The 21,100-nt window shown below is 37.2% G+C and overlaps 1 protein-coding gene across 9 annotated transcripts in view; it reads left to right on the forward strand.

Annotated features, from left to right (window-relative positions):
• The window catches only part of BMPR1B (bone morphogenetic protein receptor type 1B), a 401,543-nt gene that overhangs the window by 358,545 nt on the left and 21,898 nt on the right, over positions 1 to 21,100 (forward strand). For all 9 annotated transcript variants that reach the window (XM_074396464.1, XM_010340137.3, XM_074396469.1 and 6 more), the window contains 5 exons: positions 731 to 833; positions 8,882 to 8,978; positions 10,358 to 10,496; positions 15,736 to 15,928; positions 17,003 to 17,300. In XM_074396464.1, coding sequence (XP_074252565.1) covers positions 731 to 833; positions 8,882 to 8,978; positions 10,358 to 10,496; positions 15,736 to 15,928; positions 17,003 to 17,300 — 830 coding nt within the window. The remainder of the gene's footprint in view (positions 1 to 730; positions 834 to 8,881; positions 8,979 to 10,357; positions 10,497 to 15,735; positions 15,929 to 17,002; positions 17,301 to 21,100) is intronic.

Genomic DNA, 21,100 nt, shown 5'->3' on the forward strand with positions numbered 1-21,100 from the left:
GTATAGTCATGTGCTGTACAAAAACAGTTAGGTCAGCAATAGATGGCAGGTATGATGACAGTGGATGGTGGTCCCATAATATAGCACCATATTTTGGCTGTCTCTTTTTTATGTTTAGGTACACAAATGGTTACTATTATGCCTTACCTGCCTATAGTATTAAGTTCAGTGACATGCTGTACAGATTTTTACCCTAGGAGTAATAGACTTTATCTTAGAGCATAGGTGTGTAGCAGGCTGAACCATCTGGGTTTATGCATGTGCACTCTATGATGATCTCAGTGACAAAATCACCCCATAACACGTTTCCTACAACATATCCCTGTCTTTAAGTGACACGTGATTGTAATTTAGAAAACTGAAATTTTCCATTGGACAATTCTTCCTTCATTTTGAAATCAAATATTATTTTTATTTTTGCTGTTAACTTCTTGCTTAGTGTCCCTTTAGAGAATCTTCATCAAAATCCAATTTAGCTTGTTGCATGAATCCAAGCCACCTTCTTCAGTTTATCCAGTTTTATTAGAAATGTAGTAGTAATTTTGTTGAAATGCAAAAGTTGCGATAAGATAATACATGATAACTTGAAATAAATTACCTATAGAAGAGAACATAAAAGGTATTTGAGTAAAATTATTAGAATTTTAAATTAGTTTTCTAAATAGTTTTAGATGATGTGACTTTGAAATTCAGAAAAAACTCGCTAATAGCTGTTTGGGTTCAATTATAGGACACTCCTATTCCTCATCAAAGAAGATCAATTGAATGTTGCACAGAAAGGAACGAATGTAATAAAGACCTGCACCCTACACTGCCTCCGTTGAAAAACAGAGGTAAGGGAGGAAGGCTTCCAGGCTGGAAAATCATTAGCTATAATGAAAATAACTAAAAACTAGAATCATTCTCTCCCAGTCTACCTATACCATTTTCTACTGTTAGAGCAGAGCACTGAAATCAGATGACAGAGAACCATCATTCAAAGATACGTGCAAGTACTTAGTGGGAAAACAGTCATATGTGATTTCACTTTCATGATTTTTTCCCACTTCTGTTCAGAAAATTGCTATTCCTAGGGTTTGAAGTGTATTTCAGGGTGGAGGTAGGAGATAGTGCTCTGTGCTTCTCCCTGAAAGTTATTCAGAAGTTGCAGTTCGCCTCAAAACTACCATTTGGGTACATTTATTTTAAAAATGAAGAACATATAAAGGACTAAATTAAAAATTATTTGCTATATGGCATTTCCTTTTGTTTCTGCTAGAGTTACACTTTTTAGTCAAAGCACATCACCGCATTGATAAAATGGGGAAGATGCCTAAAAATTTAGTTTCAAAACTTACCCATTTAAGTGTTGTTCCTTTAAAATGACAAACATTGCATCCCAAGAGACCTTTCATTTGCAATAGCTCTCATATTCCCTTTCTCCTCCTCTGTGCTCTTAACACACACACACACACACACACACACACACACACACACACACTTTTTTGTGTGTGGTTGTTGCAGAGTTTTAAGTCTGAATCTTAGTGATTTCAAGTGATTTTTCGTGATTGATTTTATTTCTTGAGAAAAACTTTTCAACAAAATATAATGGAATTTCATGACTTTGTCTTCTCTCTCTCTCTGTCTCTATCTCTCTTCTCTCGTGACAGAACAAGACCCTGTCTCCAAATATATGTGTGTATATATATATTACATATATATATTACATATATATTACATATATATTATATATATTACATATATATATTACATATATTACATATATATATATTACATATATATTATATATATTACATATATATTACATATATATATTACATATATATATATTTTCGGAGACAGGGTGGGTGACAGAGCAAGATGTAAATGTAAAATGTAAAATACATTTTACATTTTTATATATTTTTTGGAGACAGGTTCTTGCTCTGTCACCCAGGCTGGAGTGCAGTGGTGTGATTATAGTTCATTGCAACCTCTACCTCCTGGGCTCAGGCAGTCCTCCCACCTCAGCTTCCCCAGTAACTAGGAAAACAGGTGTGCACCACCACACCCAACTAGAATTTTGCGACTTTGATAACATTTTATAAGATTTGTTCCTACTCTAGCCTAGAAAGCTATACAAGATTGGTTAATAATAATTCACATCAAAGTTTCACAGGCATTTTTTTTTAAGTTTGACAGGCAACATGCTAGGTGTTAGGAATACAGAAATGAATTAAGAAAATTATTCCTCCCAAGAAGTTTACATTAGAATGTAAGATAGAATCATGTCAATAACTATATTTGTTGAGGAATATCTCAGTAGTAGAGTTAGGTTATAAAGTGTATTAAGGACATAAAAGAGTGAGTGCTGGCTCTGCCTGGGGGTGGAGGTTGTCAGACAGCTTCCTAGAAGTGATACCTGGACAAGACTTGAAGGGTGAACAAGAGTGTGCTAAGTGGATAAGGCAGGATAGGCTAAGTATATAAAAAATTTGAAATTTACATGGCTAACATTAGCCAAACATTCTGCCAAGAATTACATTAATTAATCTATTTTAGCCTTATAGCAGCCCTGCGAGGTACATAGGATTGTTCTTCCCACTTTAAACATAAGGAAAACACAGCATAGGAGAGGTTTATTAACTTTGAGTTTGCATAACCTATAAGTAACAGTGATACGAAACAGATGCAGTAGTAAGTGCAGAGGTGGTTTGAAATATTTGAGAAGCATTTGCAAAATACAGGAGTATGAAACAGCATGACTGGTTAGAGAAAATCTCATAATTAAGAGAGATGGGGGCTGAGCACAGTGGTTCACACTTGTAATCTCAGCACTTTGGAAGACTGAGGTGGGAGGACCAGCCTGGGCAACATAGCAAGACTCCATCTCTACAAAAAAAATTGTTTTAATGATCTGGGTGTGGTGATATACATCTGTAGCAGTAGCTACTGGGGAGGTTAAGGTGGGAGGGTCACTTGAGCCTGGAAGTTCGAGGTTACATTGAGGTACAGTCATGCCACTGCAGTCCAACCCGGGTGACACAATTGGACACACTCTAAAAAAACATATTTTAAATAAATAAGAAAAGAGAGATGGGGCCAGATTCCAGTTGGGAGTATGAAGGTGAGGGAGCATTATCTGAGGAGGATGTAGGGATTTAGAAAAATAGTAGAAGAAAACTCCAAAGGACATAGTGAAAAGACTTAGAAAAGGAGGGTAGGACCTATGAGAGACAAGTTCTTGGTCCAGGGCAGTGTGGACGTGAGGATGCAGGAGTGGCTGGTGGACTCTGTTGAGCATTGTGTAAAGTGGCTGGCTTTGGTGGAGTTTAGCAGCATTAGAATGCACTGCTTTGAGCCCTGAGGATCTTAGATTCCACTGCTTTGCCCGTGCCTCGGCAAGGTCTCTGCAGACTCTACTCAGGCAGTTCTTGGTTGCAAAGTCTCTGCAGATTCTTATCTTTCTGGCCCAGTTGTTTTGGGGTCAAGTAACTGTCACTGCAGATTATAGGCCAAGAGCACTGATGTTTTTACATAGCTGTATGCTGCTTGTTTTTTTTTTTTTTTTTTGTCCCCACCATATACACATACACAGTTTTATTGAAATTGTACTAGATATTTTGCTTTCTAGCTATATGATTTTTTTTCTTCTATTTCTTACTGCATTTGTGAACCATCTTCTAGTCTCATAAAAACAGTCCTGACACTTTAAGCAGTTACAAAACTAGTTATCAGAGAGGAGACAGTAGTGACATAATGCAGTTTTGGTATGAAACCACTGGTGATTCTGAACTTGACTCTCAGAGTGAACGAGACTTCCCCTGGGAGTTCTCAGTTCTACTTCCCAGAGCAGCTGGAGTGACAGCACAGGTAGAAATCTGCTGTCCTGGAGAGAGCTGACAGCTGTGGGCTCTGCTCTTTTCCTGCTCTTATCTGGAGCTGTTCACTTTCTGAGACTCTGGCTGTGGCTTGAATGTTTACATTGTTAGTGCTCTGAGCACAGGTAATGGCAGATTAAAACATGACCAGTGTGACCAGCAGAAACAAAAGCTTTATTGATAAGGATCACCTATTCATGTGAGAAGACAAGGAGGCTGCTGCGGATAGGGTTATGGGGCAAATAAAAGGAAAATGGGAAGGTAATCCTAGCCTTAAATAAAGTGCTTGATAGTAAGGAAAGAATCCCTTGATCCTTCTGGTCTCGTTGTTCTCATAAATCAGAAATATAGTAAGATAAGTAATAAACAGTGTTCTAGCAGCTCAGGGTGTCTCCTGTGTCTTGCATTTACATGGAAAGTAAAAGGCAGTGAAGCTTAGAGTTTTAGTAAAATTGTATCATGGGAATGGAAAAGTGTTCTGTGTTGATATACTGGTAATACATTGTGATTATGTGGATAGTTCTAGTTTGGTTGAGTATCTAGCATTCTCCTAAAATCTAAAATTTTTGCAAAACCAGGCTTTTGTTATCTTTAAATTGGAAATGCATGTAAGCTAAGTTTCCAGTGGCAGTCTTAACGTATTTGTGTGCTATGGTGTTTGGATGCCTCTATCTGTATAAAAATATTGTCAGTTGTGCTTTCACTGGCTGTGGTATTGTGACATCTTGGATTTATTTTTAATTCTTTATATAACCTAAGAGAGAGGGGAATGGAGGAAGAAATTTATTAAGGCAATTTATTGTGTTAAATTTTAGCCTGCATAACATTAAGAGGTACAGATTATTTTCAAGATTTACTAAGCAGCATGTTTTAGACAACGAATACTCAAATTATATGTAATTCCTGTTTGTTCTAAGGCCTGAATGGCTTTTTACATATGTGCTGTAATATGTCATGTTCCTGAACTCCTTTTACCTAGATTATTGGGAACATTTCTTCATTTATTAATATGAAAACTGCTGGTTTTAGTGGCCTCCCATTTAGAGTTTTCAGATGCAGACTACTTTAATTAATATTTGCAACTATTATAAATCATAAATAGCTGTTAAACATATATATTTTAGACCGATGAGTAAATCAACATTGATCATCATGAGGTTTGGTCAAGAAATTTGTAGTGGATTTTAGTTTTTAATAGATAATCCCAAGTTTTTCTGAAATATTTCAAAGATTTCTTTTTTCTTTTTAAATTTCAGCTTTTATTTTTAGATACATGGGGTACAGGTGAAGACTGTTACATGGGTATACTGGACCCAGGTAGTGAGTATAGTACCCAATAGGTAGTTTTTCAACCCGTCTCTCCCCAGCCCCATTAGTCCACAGTGTCTGTTATTTCCATGTTTATGTCCTTGTGTGCTCAGTGTTTAGCTCCCACCTGTAAGTGAGAACATGCAGCATTTAGCTTTCTGTTCCTGCATTAATTCACTTAGGACTATGGCCTCCAGCTCCATCCATGTTGCTGCAAAGGATGTCATTTTATTCCTTTTTATGGCGCATAGTATTTCATGGTGTATATGTACCACATTTTCTTTATCCTGCACACCATTGATGAGCAGCTAGGTTGATTCTGTGTCTTTGTTATTGTGAATAGTATAGCAGTGAACATACAAATGCATGTCTCTTTTTGGCATAATGATCTATATTCCTTTGGGTATATACACAGCAACACTCCTATTCAACATAGCACTGGAAGTCCTAGTCAGAGCAATCAGACCAAAGAAAGAAAGGAACGGCATCCTTAGGAAAAGAAGTTAAACTATTTTCACTCATGTTATGATTCTGTACTTAGAAAAACCTAAAGACTTCACCAAAAGGCTACTAGAACTGATAAACAAGTTCAGCAAGGTTTAAGGATATAAAATGAATATACAAAAATCAGTCAGTAATGTTTCTTTTTCTTTTCTTTTCTTTTTTTTCTTTTTTTCTTTTTTTTTTTTTTTTTGAGGTAGAGTCTCGCTGAATTGCCCAGGCTGGAGTGCAGTGGTGTGATTTCTGCTTACTGCAACCTCCACCTTCGGCATTGAAGCGATTCTTCTGCCTCAGCCTCCTGAGTAGCTGGGATAACAGGCACGTACCATTGATACTTGGCTAATTTTTGCATTTTTGTAGAGATGGGATTTTGCCACATTGGCCAGGCTGGTCTCAAACTTCTGACCTCAGGTGATTCGCACCATGGCCTCTCAAAGAGGCCTGCTGGGATTATAGGTGTGAGCCACCGTGCCTGGCTAGTCAGTAGCATTTCTATACACCAATAACATCCAGGCTTCGAGTCACATCAAGAACACACTCCCATTTACAGTAGTCACAAAGAAAATGAAATACACAGGAATACAGCTAACCAAGAAGGTAAAAGACCTCTGCAAGGAGAACTACAAAACGCTGCTGAAAAAAATCAGAGACAACCCAAATGGAAAAACATCCTATGCTCATGGATTGGAAGATTTATTTTCAGTTTATGTGTTTATGCTAATCTCCTGGCTATTTTGATCCAGGCATGCAACGTGAAATAAGCATATCATGGGGAATGGAGTATCCATCTCCTCAAGCATTAATCATCTGAGTACATTACTGTTCAGTAAGATAGTGTGTTCTTAGGAAGTACACTCTGAAATATTTATAAGTGGATAGTGGCATTATGTCTACAACTTTAAATGATCCAGAAATAATACAGACATACAAATAAAAATTTGAATTCAAATGTATATATGCATATTATATATAAATATTGAGAGAGAGAGAGGCACGGAGAAAGCAAGAGAATTATTTAAACAATGGTAAAATGTTAACAATCAGAAATCTAGGTGAAGGGCACATTGGAATTCTTTTTTCTTAGAATGGTTTTTCTGTAAGGCTGAAATTATTTCAAAATAATTAAAATTTATGTTCACATTGATGGTAAAATAGAAATTAATGTAACCTTCTAAAAAGAATACTTGGCAATATGTATGAAAAGACTTACAATATATGTCCTTTAAACTAATAGATCTACTTCTGGGAATCTCATTGAGGAAATAATCATTGGCATGTGCAAAGATGCATGTGTAAGAATGTTTATTACAGAATTTTATATATCATAACAAAGAAGCATTATGGCAAAATCTTTAGAATCTCCTAAATGTATGACAGTAGGAGAGTCACTTTCTAATTAGGATGATTTTATGTATAATACAATTTTAAAAGTTGTAGCAGGGCACAGTGGCTTACAACTGTAATTCCAGCGTTTTGGGAAGCCGAGGGTCACTTGAGGCCAGAAATTCAAGATCAGCCTGGCCAATTTGGCAAAACCCCATCTCTACTAATGATACAAAAATAAGTGGAGTATGGTTGCTCACACCTGTAATTTCAGCTACTCAGGAGGCTGAGGTACAGAATCGCTTGAACCCAGAAGCTAGAGGTTGCAATGAGCTGAGATTGTGCCACTGCACTCCAACCTGGGCCACAGAGCAAGACTCTTATCAAAAAATGTATATATATGTGTATATATATTAAAGTGTTGTTACAATAATAATTTCAGAATAGCTAGGAGGACATTAAATGTTCCTAACACAAAGAAATGACAAGTGTTTGAGATGATAAATATGCTATCTGATCACTATTCATTATATATGTATTAAAATACTTTATGTGTCAATAGAAAAATATAAAAAGCATGTTGCAGAGAAAGTATTTGTTTTTCTGGAAAATGTTCACAGTATTATGAATGAAAACCTAGTTCTAAATCAGTATGTATTATATTTTGCTCATGAACATTTTTGTTGAAATGATACTGTTAGCAGTAATTTTTTTCTGAGCAGTGAGAAGTAGTGATTTTGTTTATTTTATTTTGGTTAGTTGATCCTTTTCAGTTTTTCTTCATGGAATATGTAGTAATTCTGAATAAAACAGAGTTTCATTGGGTGGAGTCAGGTTCCCAGCCAAAATATTTAGGTGTCCATCTAGTTAAAGGTGTATAGTACAGTTGGAAAACCTCTTGTCCACAGCATCTAAAGTCATAAATTACAATACTACCTTTTAAAATTAAACAACAGTCATCATCACTGTCTCAAAGGTATATAGTGCCTTTAATAAGAATGATGCTAATACTATTACTGTATAAGTATACCTGGTTTTAAGTCAGTTTCCTGAATATATGTACCAGAGATCACCTGTGTACAATTTACCTGGGATGATTATTAAAAATAAAGTATTTTGCATGAAAATCTTCGGGGTTAAAGTCAGTGAATATGCATTGTATAAAGCTAAGTCATTCTTATTTTTATAAACTTTGAGGAATCTTATTTGTCAGGAGCTAGAGTCAAAACAAAATGAGTAGTGTTTCATAATCTGTTGTATAAAAGTATCATACATTCTTTGGATGGAACATATTACATTCTTTTAAAATATTCAATTTAAGGAAAAGTATGGATTTTGAAGGACATCTTTGTTTAAAACAATGCACAGCTATATATTCTCTATTTGGAAACATTTGAGGGGTCCACTTCTTTTTATCCATTATAAGATGACTTTTATGTACAATGAGTTATGTTTTTTGTCCCATGAATTACAGATACTTTTTAATTCAAGTTCATGGTATCGAGTACTTCAGAAACCACATGAGAAGAGCCTGTGAACTCATGAGCTGGGTCTGTAATAAAGATGAGCTACCTGTTTATATTGTGGGTGCACAGATCCACTTACCTTTATTCATGTTCTTTCTGTAGTTTTATCCTGTGTTGAGCCTGTTTCTTCTGAAATGAAGAAATGTGTGCTATTGATTAAGTGCCTAGATGAAGAATGATTCACACTAGTCAAACCTATTTAATTTTTAGTATAGAAGGGTTTTTTTTTGATTAATGGGTATATGAAAAGGATCTTTCACATCTTGTGTGAGATACTTAGTAAATACCTTTAGGAAGGAGTCGCTTTCTTATTTTCAAGTCAAAAATTCTCTAGATTATGGTTCTTTTTCTTTTTAATTTCAGATTTTGTTGCTGGACCTATACACCACAAGGCTTTACTTATATCTGTGACTGTCTGTAGTTTGCTCTTGGTCCTCATCATTTTATTCTGTTACTTCCGGTAAGTTCCTAACATGTAGATGCAAAATTTTTCATTTATATTATCTTCCTTATACTGATACCCTACTTTTGCCTGTGTTTGTCACCACAGCTTTTTAAAAATCCTAATTAGATCTTATATTTAACTGAAAATATTTGTTATTTTTGATCAATGTTTGTCCTAATGAAGTTACAAATAGATACCTATCTCATTTCTGCTTCAGAGTTCAAAACTACCTAGGTAAGTATTTCATCCCTAGGAAAACTAAGGTAGTTAGAGAATTCAGAGACTGGTTATTATTTAGGCTTGAGTCTAAGCAGAGAAATAGCCATGTTGAATTTCAGATTTGCTCAAATTCCTTATTTTTTGAGCAATAAAATTTCTTAGTATTAAAAGATTTTAAACATCATTTATAGATTAATCATTAAAATAAGTTCATTTGTTAAAGTTAAGTTTGATAGTTCCCAATTACTTTTAATGGCCTATGAATTTATTTTCTAGATTGTGAAGTATTAAGGACCTTTACATTTATGTAATTTGCCTTTTTATTAATTCATTACTCATTTGAGATACTCTGCAAATGGTCAGCTTGATTCAAATAAATTCATTTCTAATTGAAAACTCGATTATTGACAAAGATTTTTAAGATTAAATTTATTTCTGTTATTTCTTCATATGTGACCTTATATGAGAGAGTTAGCTGTCATGTTTTTTGTAAACCAAAAATTTACATGTTTAATTAATTAGGGACCTTAGAAAAGATTTTAAGGAATGATAGTGGAGCTATTTAGAAACACTAATAGAATGTAGTTTGCTTGGATCTATGAAATTTGAAATAAATAAAAGAAGAAAAGTTGTAGATGGTTGAGACTGAGTAAAAACACATAGTTTGGCCGGGCGCGGTGGCTCAAGCCTGTAATCCCAGCACTTTGGGAGGCCGAGGCGGGTGGATCACGAGGTCGAGAGATCGAGACCATCCTGGTCAACATGGTGAAACCCCGTCTCTACTAAAAATACAAAAAATTAGCTGGGCATGGTGGCACATGCCTGTAATCCCAGCTCCTCAGGAGGCTGAGGCAGGAGAATTGCCTGAACCCAGGAGGCGGAGGTTGCGGTGAGCCGAGATCGCGCCATTGCACTCCAGCCTGGGTAACGAGAGCGAAACTCCGTCTCAAAAAAAAAAAAAAAAAAACGCATAGTTTATTTAGCTTATTTTAAAAAATAGGTTAGCAAAACAATGAGTTTTACCTGGGAAACTATAAGAGTAAAAAATATGAAGCATTTAATGTGTTACATTTAGGTGCTAAAATAAAACTGCTGTGATTACTGTTTTAGTTGTAATATTTTACTCCATCATTGCATTTCATTATCTAAAATTATCTTCATCTATCCATCTTTAGGTATAAAAGACAAGAAACCAGACCTCGGTACAGCATTGGTTTAGAACAGGATGAAACTTACATTCCTCCTGGAGAATCCCTGAGAGACTTAATTGAGCAGTCTCAGAGCTCAGGAAGTGGATCAGGCCTCCCTCTGCTGGTATGAGAAGAACATATCTTGAATTTAAAGGAAATGTTTCTGAAAGAACTGTGTGTGAATAAATATGGGGTTTCACTTACTGAAATAGATAGGGCCCTGGACAAAGGAGAAAGCTCTGTGCAGTCTGTTGGACATCAGATCTCAGCGGCAGGGCTTCCTGATAACATTTTGACATATTGAGAGTGAGGTGATTGTTTTTTAATGTAGGTGTGTGGTTACAATCCAGACCCTCTGACATTCTGATAAAGAGCAGATTAGAAAACATTAAACATGGGACCATCTTCCCTCTGTTTTCCACAAGGATAGCATTACTGCACTTTGGCCTGGCTTTTGAAGGCTAAAATATTACATCCAACTGGGTTCTCAGTATTTCTACAAAGGAAGAAGGCTGCTTTTCAGCTGTGAGGTTTATGTTTCAGGGTAAAGTCCTCGCTTTTCCTTTCAGGACAAGTTTCATTTTCTGATGGTCAGCTCTGCCAATGTTAAAGAGAATATATGAGCAAATACAATTTGAAAATCAGTAGTATTACACTTTTTTTTTTTTTCCTAAAAGAGAAGTACAAATACTAAAATCCCTTTTGGTGTTAATGAATTAGATGGTCTTAAAATTGAAACTGAGTTCTTCCACTGTTTCTTGCCTTCAAACTTATTTTCCCATTACTGTGTAATGGTTTTGGAGAGAGAACTTGTAATGTTACTTCCTGGGTAAAATATCCTAATACCCACTACTACTTGCAGGTCTTTCTCAGCTTGGTACGCATGGCACATTAAACTCAACCTGCCTTCCTAATGTCTCTTCCCACTTCTCTCCAGTACGCTGCCTGGGCTTTAGCATCACCTCTGAGTAAATGTTTCTCAAATACAACATGTATCCATGTCTTTGCAAATATAATAGCTTTACTGGACAGCCCTCCAACTTTATGGCTAAAGACCTACCTTATGTTTTACTTCTGTGATAGCTTCTCTGTTACCCCAGACTAAACCAGTCTGTTTATTTTTTGTTATAACATTTTCTTTTTATTACTGATAATGGCCGTTTAAAATAATGATACAATATATAATAATATAATATTGGGGGTAATATTTCTGTGTCTGTTGGTGGAGTCTGTCCTCTTTGGGGGTAGAGGTTACATTTTGTTTACTTTCTATCCCCAGTAGAGTGGCTGATTCATTAAAGGGGCTGTTCAATAATTTGTTTTAAAAAAGCTTTCAGCTCCTACTTTTAATAGCTATAAAAATACTAGTTTCTATAATCTAGATACCAAAAAATAGTATTTGGCTCACATCATGTAATGGTTAAGAGCATACATTCTCAAATTGTGTGCTATCCCATGCTGGCCAGACGTTGGCCTTTAAAACTAAATCAAATTCTTATTTAATTCTCATAGCAACCCTACAAGCCATATATTTGTGTGTAAAGGGGCATGTGTGTGTGCCTATGGCTAATTCAAGGCCGTAGAGAGTATACAACATTATTTATATCTGTATGTTTTCTAATGTCTATATATTGGCTTAAACATTAGAGACTACTAAACGTCTAATCACTAGGTAAGACGACAGTCCTGGAATAGTGATAATTCTTTGTAACTCCTTCTACATTCAGTTGTTCTTAGTATACATGAAATAGTGATCTTTTTTTGAAAGTACAGTTATTGTATCTTACAGGCATTTTATTTTTACTGTCAAAACTGAAAAGTTGGTATTGAAGAATACAATATAGAATTAAAGTTTAGGTATAGGAGGACCAGAAACATTTGCTAAATCAAAGAAAAACTAAAATCAGTTAAATTTTTTTGAAGTGATATTTTTAGGCCCTTACATGTTTTAATAACTTACTTTCTATCTTTGAAATAAGGTGTTCCTATTGTATCAAGTATTGCCAATTTTGTCAGTACTTTAATTAAATTATAAAATGTATTACCATTAGGAAAAAAGAGCCGATGCAAAACTGCTTATGTTAGGAAATGCTTCATAGACTTACATGAGCAATGCTTTCTCAGATCTATAAATTAAATATTTTTCTTTAATAAATGTGGGAAGTTTCCTCTAAATCGAGTAGTTTCCCTGTGTATGAATTTGGCTCCCAGCTGCTTGGTGCCCTTGTTGCTCCGGTTTCCTTGTTTGGGAATGAAGTGTAGTGGACTCAACATGATGCCTCATGGTGCACTGGGCTCCTAAAAGGAGGGCTGGACCACACATAAACTTGCTTGTTAATTTCCATCAAGCTTCAATGGCTTCATGGTACATCAGCAGTTCTTTTTCATAAATTATGAAATTTATAATGTTCATTATAAATAGTATGTCCCCCTAAAATGTTCACCCCCAATCCTAGGGTTTTTTTTTGTTGTTGTTGTTTTGTTTTTAAAGACAAGGTCCCACTCTGTCACTCAGGCTGGAGTGTCATGGTGCGATCTTGGCTCACTATAGCCTTGACCTCCCATGCTCAAGCAATCCTCCTACCTCAGCCTCCCAAGTAGGTTGTCACTACAGGTGCGTGCCATCACACCTGGCTAATTTTCATATTATTTGTAGAGATAAGTTTTTGCCATGTTGCCCAGGCTGGTCTTCAACCTCCTGGATTCAAGGGATCCTCCCTCCACAACTCCCCAAAGTGCTGGGATTACAAAGCATGAGCCACTGCACCCGGCTCTAATTTCTAGAATTTTATATTCTATGACAAGGGTGAACAAAGGTTGCTGACCATGAGATGAGATTGTTCTGATTATCTGGTGTGGCCCAGTGTAATTGCATGGCTCTTAAAAGTACAAAAAGAAAAATTTAAAGTTTTTAATTGATGTATGTCTCTACAAAAAATACATTCCAGTTTTCTGATCAGGTCTTACAAGGGTTATATGGTAGGTTCTTTATGTCCTCTAAATTATGTACATTGTAACAGATCTTTAGCCCTTTTTGTCTTGGAACCATTGATATCAGAGTTCTTCAAATAATTTGCTGTAAGTGAAGATGGGATGAAGATGATATATAAAGAGACATTTAAATTTAATGCCACTTAACTCATATTTTCATTCTCTTTGTCTCTAATCCACTCTTTATAATATTGTTCAGAGCTCTCTTAGAGCTTGGTAGATAATACTGTCTCCAACTTGTTAACTTTCTCTCATTAACTTTTCTCTCTAATCTGCTGTTTTGTCTATCTGTTTTGCATTTTTGATTGTGACAATTAACTTGAATTTCAAAAATGTAATTTACAGTAATCTTTTTTATTTTTGATTCCCTCTTCATTTCATTTAGAGTTACTTGGCATTTTATATCTCAGAATTCCAATATGTAATCTGAAGGGGTTAAATCTATTTGGGTTGTGTCTGTTGACTCTTATTTATAATGGCTGTTTCTTTTTGTTCTAAAGAATTAGTTCTCGGGCCGGGCGCGGTGGCTCAAGCCTGTAATCCCAGCACTTTGGGAGGCCGAGGCGGGTGGATCACGAGGTTGAGAGATCGAGACCATCCTGGTCAACATGGTGAAACCCCGTCTCTACTAAAAATACAAAAAACTAGCTGGGCGTGGTGGCGCGTGCCTGTAATCCCAGCTACTTAGGAGGCTGAGGCAGGAGAATTGCCCAGGAGGCGGAGGTTGCAGTGAGCCGAGACCGCGCCATTGCACTCCAGCCTGGGTAACAAGAGCGAAACTCCGTCTCAAAACAAAACAAAACAAAACAAAAAAAAAAAAGAATTAGTTCTCTAGAATCGTCTCTCATTCTCTCCCTTTCTTCTCTTCCTCCATTTTCTTTGTTCTCTTCTTTCCTCCCCATCCTTGGAGATTTCATTTTTCTTGTGAGCCCAGGAGTGCATTACAGTTTGTTTGTTTATTTTTGAGACAGACTTTTGCCTTGTCGCCCAGGCTGAAGTGCAGTGGCACCATCTCAGCTCACTGCAACCTTTGCCTTCCAGGTTCAAGCGATTCTCTTGCCTCAGCCTCCCGAGTAGCTGGGATTACAGGCATCTGCCACTACGCCCAGCTAATTTTTTGTATTTTTAGTTGAGTCAAAGTTTTGCCATGTTAGGCAAGCTGGTCTCAAACTCCTGACCTCAGGTGATCCACCCACCTCAGCCTCCCAAAGTGCTAGGATTACAGGCATGAACCACAGTGCCTGGCCTACAGTTTCTTTCTTTCTTTTTTTTTTTTTTTCTTTTGAGACAGAGTTTTGCTCTTGTTACCCAGGCTGGAGTGCAATGGCGCGATCTCAGCTCACTGCAACCTTTGCCTCCTGGGTTCAGGCAGTTCTCCTGCCTCAGCCTCCTGAGTAGCTGGGATTACAGGCACGTGCCACCATGCCCAGCTAATTTTTTGTATTTTTAGTAGAGACGGGGTTTCATCAGGTTGACCAGGATGGTCTCGATCTCTCGACCTCGTGATCCACCCGCCTCGGCCTCCCAAAGTGCTGGGATTACAGGCTTGAGCCACCGCGCCCAACCTATTTCTTGTATTATACCCATGATCAAGTTGTATGGTGGCAAGAGTTCCTTCAAAGTACTATTATCCCATCATAGTCACAGAATGAAAAGTATTCTGCAAATGGTTTCCTCAAGAGAGCATTTGTATGGAGGAGCCTTGGCATGCTACCAGCCCATTAGCAAATTTACTAGCATTCAGTGGTCCCTGCCTAATGCCGAAGCCCTACGTTCAGCTCCTCTGGTTTTAAAGGAGTCAGAGTCTCAACTCTGGATTCTAGTTCTGTTATTGTTCTTTGCCTAGACAGCAACCTGGCTTACGTTCCCTGCTCTGGTCTCAACTCCTTCCCTCCCTTTCTCTCTCCCTGTCTTCTTCCTCCCTGCTTATAGATTTTTTAAATTTCTGTATGTGCCTAACAATGCATTACAGTTTTCTTTTGTTGTGTTTTATACATGATTAGGTATATGGTGGCAAGAGTCTCTTCAGAGTATGTAGTATTCCATCGTAGTGGGAAGTGCAAGTATTCTGTTCTGCCAATTACTGTAAAGCCAGTCAGTTTTTTTATCTGTGTAAATGATAATAGGTAGAATAAAATATTTTGTAATTTGGAAGCAGTATTTTGAACATTCAGAATCCACATTCAATCTCAAATATGTTTGAAAGAGTGTAACATAAATTAATAAGTAAATACAAATGAGTTGTGTATATAGAGAAAAATACTGGCTAAATATATTTTACATGCAGTAATCATTTCTTCTCTGGAGAAAAAAAGATTAAACAAATCTGTAGTGCTGTGAATACACTAACAGTGTGTTTTGGGATTTCACAGGTCCAAAGGACTATAGCTAAGCAGATTCAGATGGTGAAACAGATTGGAAAAGGTCGCTACGGGGAAGTTTGGATGGGAAAGTGGCGTGGCGAAAAGGTAGCTGTGAAAGTGTTCTTCACCACGGAGGAAGCCAGCTGGTTCAGAGAGACAGAAATATATCAGACAGTGTTGATGAGGCATGAAAACATTTTGGGTGAGTAAAAGTCTGCATAGCTATGTTCAGGGTTTCCTAGCTTTCCTCTGTCTTTCTGTTAACATCTGCATATTAACTCATCTGTCTAGACTCGTTGTGAAATGTATTGAAGTTTTCTTCTTGGCACGGGCCCAAGAACATCATAAGTTTCTAATGGGAGACCTCACAGGAGGAATGACTAAGGCCCTTCTGTGAATAAATGGTAGGCTGGAAATGGAATACTCTCTCAAATATTTTTTCTTCAGAAACAGGAAATGCAAGTGTAATACCAGAATTTTTTTAGGATTTCTTAGGCATTTGAAGAACATATTTTTGTTAAAATGTTAAGAAATGTAAGAATCTTATCTGCAGGGTTTATTTATATCATTAGTTTCTATTGAGAATTGATTTTGTTTTCTCAAGTTAGAAATGATCTATCTGGATCATTCAAGTAGAAAGAGTAAAAGCTAATCCTTGGCGTATATTCCTTAAATCAAGACTCTGTTTTGTAAACAATGTCTTATGCGTAACTATAATACCGTAAAGTACTTTAAGCATCAACTAGTTTATGGGTACCAAAAAGCAACCATATTTTCAGATGTAAACTCTTAAGCTTTCTTTACTCCTACATTTTTTTGGAGGGGGAGGGGACAAAGTCTCACTCTGTCACCCAGGCTGGAGTGCAGTGGTGTGATCTCTGCTCACTGTTCAAGCAATTCTCCTGCCTTAGCCTCTTGAGCAGCTGGGATCACAGGCATACACCACCATGCCTGGCTAAATTTTATACTTTTAGTAGAGATGGGGTTTCACCATGTTGGCCAGGCTTCCTTGAATTCCTGACTTCAAGTGATCTGCCCACCTTGGCTTCCCAAAGTGCTGGGATTACAGGCGTGAGCCACTGTGGCTGGCCTTACTTGTATAATTTTGATTGCTTCTTATTGGTGTTAGTAATGTAATATCATCATAGAGGTAATCAGGAAATTGAATGAAATGCTAAACAAAAAATGCCTATGACGAAGAATGATGTTTGAGAATATGAATTATTCCTGACGCTATTCAGAAAACACTAAACCTTTTCATCTTTTTTCCTTGTAGGTTTCATTGCTGCAGATATCAAAGGGACAGGGTCCTGGACCCAGTTGTACCTAATCACAGACTATCATGAAAATGGTTCCCTTTATGATTACCTGAAGTCCACCACCCTAGACACTAAATCAATGCTGAAGTTAGCCTACTCTTCTGTCAGTGGCTTATGTCACTTACACACAGAAATCTTTAGTACTCAAGGCAAACCAGCAATTGCCCATCGAGATCTGAAAAGTAAGAACATTCTGGTGAAGAAAAATGGAACTTGCTGTATAGCTGACCTGGGCCTGGCTGTTAAATTTATTAGGTTAGTATCAAAGTGAACAAATACATGTTTTATGACTCTTTTCTGTTACTTTTTAGAGATTAGTTTGTAGCGCAGTAGAGTAATAGCATTAATTTTGACATTTGACGGGGGTGACCACCAAACATTTTTTTAGCAACATAGCGTATTTGGGTCAGTTTTGTTGTGTCAGTGTTCCTCAGAGAAGTTGCTTAGAAACTGTTCACATTAGGTTTACAGCCTTATATAGAAAAAAGGTAGCTAATACCTGGGAATATGTAGTCATAATGCTGTATAACATTTGCCAGTAGGAAAAAGTTTTAGGGAAAATTCACAGATTATATTTGGATAAAGACAATTTTTATATGGTATAGGAAAGACAACTTGCATAGGTGTTTTATGAGAAATGTTAGAAGCTAATAAAACACAGCTGTTGTTCAGTACTATTATCCTGTACCTGAAACAGTGAATTTAACATCTGTGCACATAAACCAGAGCATGTTGTAAAACAGTGATTTTCAGACTCCCAGAGCTGCTTGGGTTACGTCGGCAGCTTCTGCACAGTAGGGAGGGAGGTGATGGTTGGGACTCTATTTTGCTCACTCGCACTTTATTCGGAGCGGCTCCTTCCATCTCATAGATGATTTAATTAGAAGAAACGGGTTCTCTGTTTGTAAAACAAAACAAATGAAATGAGCTTTCAAACCCTGGCATAGAGAAATCGTCGGATAACTACCTTTTAAAGAACTCAGTTTAGGCTTAGCCATTATGAAATTTTTGGATCAACTTGTGGATTTTTCTAGGGAAGACTCTGTTATACATGGAGAAGAGCACAGAGAAAAAGCCATGGAGATGATTAAAAGTTTGGAAAGTAAAACTCACAAGAAAAGACTAATGGATTAGTATTTTTGGCCAGAAGTAAGAGAGAGCTGAGATGTGATTTAATAACATGCCCCAAATATATAAAGGTCTTCATCATTTAAATGATGGGAAATTGAAGTTCTTAATCTTTAAAAACAAAGCGAGAGAAAATGATTTGGGCTATAGTTTTAAGTTAAAAGTATGAACCTCCTGCCAATAAAGATTATTAAATCCTTTCTTCCTTCTGATTTTTTTCTCTGACCTACAACCCTTTTCAAGTCTTCCTATAAAAAATAATTCTCACAAGGCTTCTCAAATTCAGCCTCTCTCTCCTTCTCTCCCGTGTTAGAGTTCTCCCATGAGTTTCAAAGGATCATCTGCTTTCAAAACCCAGCAATTTGTAATAGTCTGAAATGTGGCTTCTGTGCCGTTCTCTGTGGACCCTGCTTTATTCAGAGACACCACTGGACTTGGTCACCAGAGGCCTTCTGTGTTGCCATCCCCCTGTCCACAGGGTCCAAACCTTCCTTCCTCTAGTTTTCTTGGTGTGCCTCTGTACTCCACCTTTCCTTTTCTCTCTCGCCACTGGCTCTGCTCCGTTTTACGTCTTGTGTATTTTCCCACTGCTAGATTTCCGGCTGTATCTGCACTTCCTTCCTAGTCCCCCGTTTTAACATTAGGTATCTGACATCATCTTTTGGTCCCTAACCTTTGGTTTGCTCAAGTGAGTGAATTTTCTCTCCACAATATTCCCATTTGTACGGGGCCAGTGTGGGCCTTCTATACCATTTTTCTAGATTCTGGGGTGAAGCATTTTGAGTTTCTTTCTCATTGTCTCTCCTATTCCCAGTCTTTTGTACATGCTGCCACGAGATTTATTTTCTTGAAGCCTAATTTTGGGCATCAAAATAATTTCAGTTTCCTGTGGCTTTGTAGGAAAATGTAGTTAAGAGTTCTTTGTGCAGTTGGCTCTTTCTTTTCTGATCCTGCGGTCTTCTTTAGCCCTATTTCCATCACACTCCTTACCTTTGGCAAGATTTATTCTGAAGACTTTATACTTCTCATACCATCAAATGTTTATAACCTGCTTTTTATCATTACCTGAACACCCACATCCCTTCTCTATCTAGATAACACTATACTCATTTTCACAGTTTCTTCCTTTGAGACACTTTCTTTTTTATTTTTATATTTTAGACAAAGTCTTGCTCTGTCACCCAGACTGGAGTGCAGTGGCACCATCACAGCTCACCTGGAAGCCTTGACCTTCCATGCCCAAGCAGTCCTCCCACCTTAGCCTCCTGAGTAGGGACTTCAGGCAAATGCCACCATGCCTGGCTAATTTTTTTTTATATAGATGGGATCTTACTATGTTGCCCAGGCTGGTCTCAAACTCCTGGACTTAAGTGATCCTTCTCCATCAGCCTCCAGAAATGCTGGGATTATAAGCATGAGCCACCATGGCTGGGCCACCTGCTGTTTTTATTCTCTGTTCTTGTTTCTTCCAAGGTAATTCCGTACTTGTTATCGTGAAATTTCTTGCCTGTTGTATAGTGATCATTGACTACTTACTGTCACTCTGAATGGAAAGCAAGCCCCTTGAAAGTAAATAACGTGCATTTTTCAGGTTTGCATTTCTAGTGCCTTTCCCTGGTACTCATTACTTAACTTTTAATAGATAAATGATTCCATATGGAACACAGGATGAAGAAAAAAGCACGTTTTTCCTAGCACCAGAGATCGTACACATTCTGGATGAAATCCACCTTTCTAATCATATATTCTACAAACTCTCCAATTTGTATGTTTTCTTTTGCAAAACTGAGCTACTTGCATTTCTCCTTATATGCCCCATGCTTGCTGTTGCCTTGTTCTTGATTGCACAGTCCTTAGCTGGGAAAGTCCCTGTTTTTCCATGTGTCTTTATCCAATCTCAGAATCACCTCTAAGTCACTTGATTCATCTTCCAGCTGAGAATAATGACAGCATCTTCTGTACCACACTGTTGTAATTTCCCGGTCCTTGTCTGCTTGGTTTTATAATTATTTTGGGACATGCCTCATTTCTCAGCAGGGCATCTTGAGAGCAGAATCCATGCCAACTTAATTCATGTATTTCCCATTTAACATGACATAATGAGTTACCCATTATAGGCATTCTGACATTGTTGTGAATCAGTAAATGTAGGCAATATCAAAGTAATTGAGACTCATCTCCTTTATAGACCTTAAAACAAAAAAGGAAAGTGAATATCTATTATATTATAGAAATTTAGTTCTGCTTAATGGAAGGAGAATGAACTGAATGACCTCTCAAATTTCATGCAAACCCTGATTCTAGGAAGTAGAGGGGACTATTTTAAGGAATCATTCAGAGATTTATTTGGCATATACTGACTAGTTCGTCAAGAGATGAGAGATGGACAGATGGAGATCATGGCTCTGATGTCGGCTGTGAGGACTCATATGGCCACAGCCTAGCTGTGTGGGGCCATTTACCTTTCTGGGCTTCAGCGTCATCTTCCATTACACGCAGGTTGCATTTGATCATTTCAAAGGTGCTTTTTCTAGTTTTATTTTCTGTTTCAAAGTTTGCTCTTCTCAGTTTTTGAGTCCAATTTTTAAAACTTGCTTTATGCGTCTCTTTCGTTTCTACTCTTTTTTCACTGATTGGTATTGTATTTGTGCACATATGCATGGATATTTAGACTTGAATTACAAGTGAAGTCACATCTAACCCTGTGCAGAATTATCAGACTTCATAGGAGAACTTCCCGTGAGAACTTACCCTGGTCTCTGTGTAGTGCTAAGTGTTCTCTTAGGCTTTTGAGTCATTTCTGAAAGGCTCCCAGGGAAGTTGAGAGTCACAGAGTGGGAACAGACTGTGCCTTAGAGATTTCCTGCCCATATAAATTTTAAAATCCTGTATTGGTTTCTTCAGGTATTCTCTTGAAAACGATGTAA

The sequence above is a fragment of the Saimiri boliviensis genome, chromosome 3 (genome assembly GCF_048565385.1).
Source record: "Saimiri boliviensis isolate mSaiBol1 chromosome 3, mSaiBol1.pri, whole genome shotgun sequence".
Lineage (NCBI taxonomy): Eukaryota > Metazoa > Chordata > Mammalia > Primates > Cebidae > Saimiri > Saimiri boliviensis.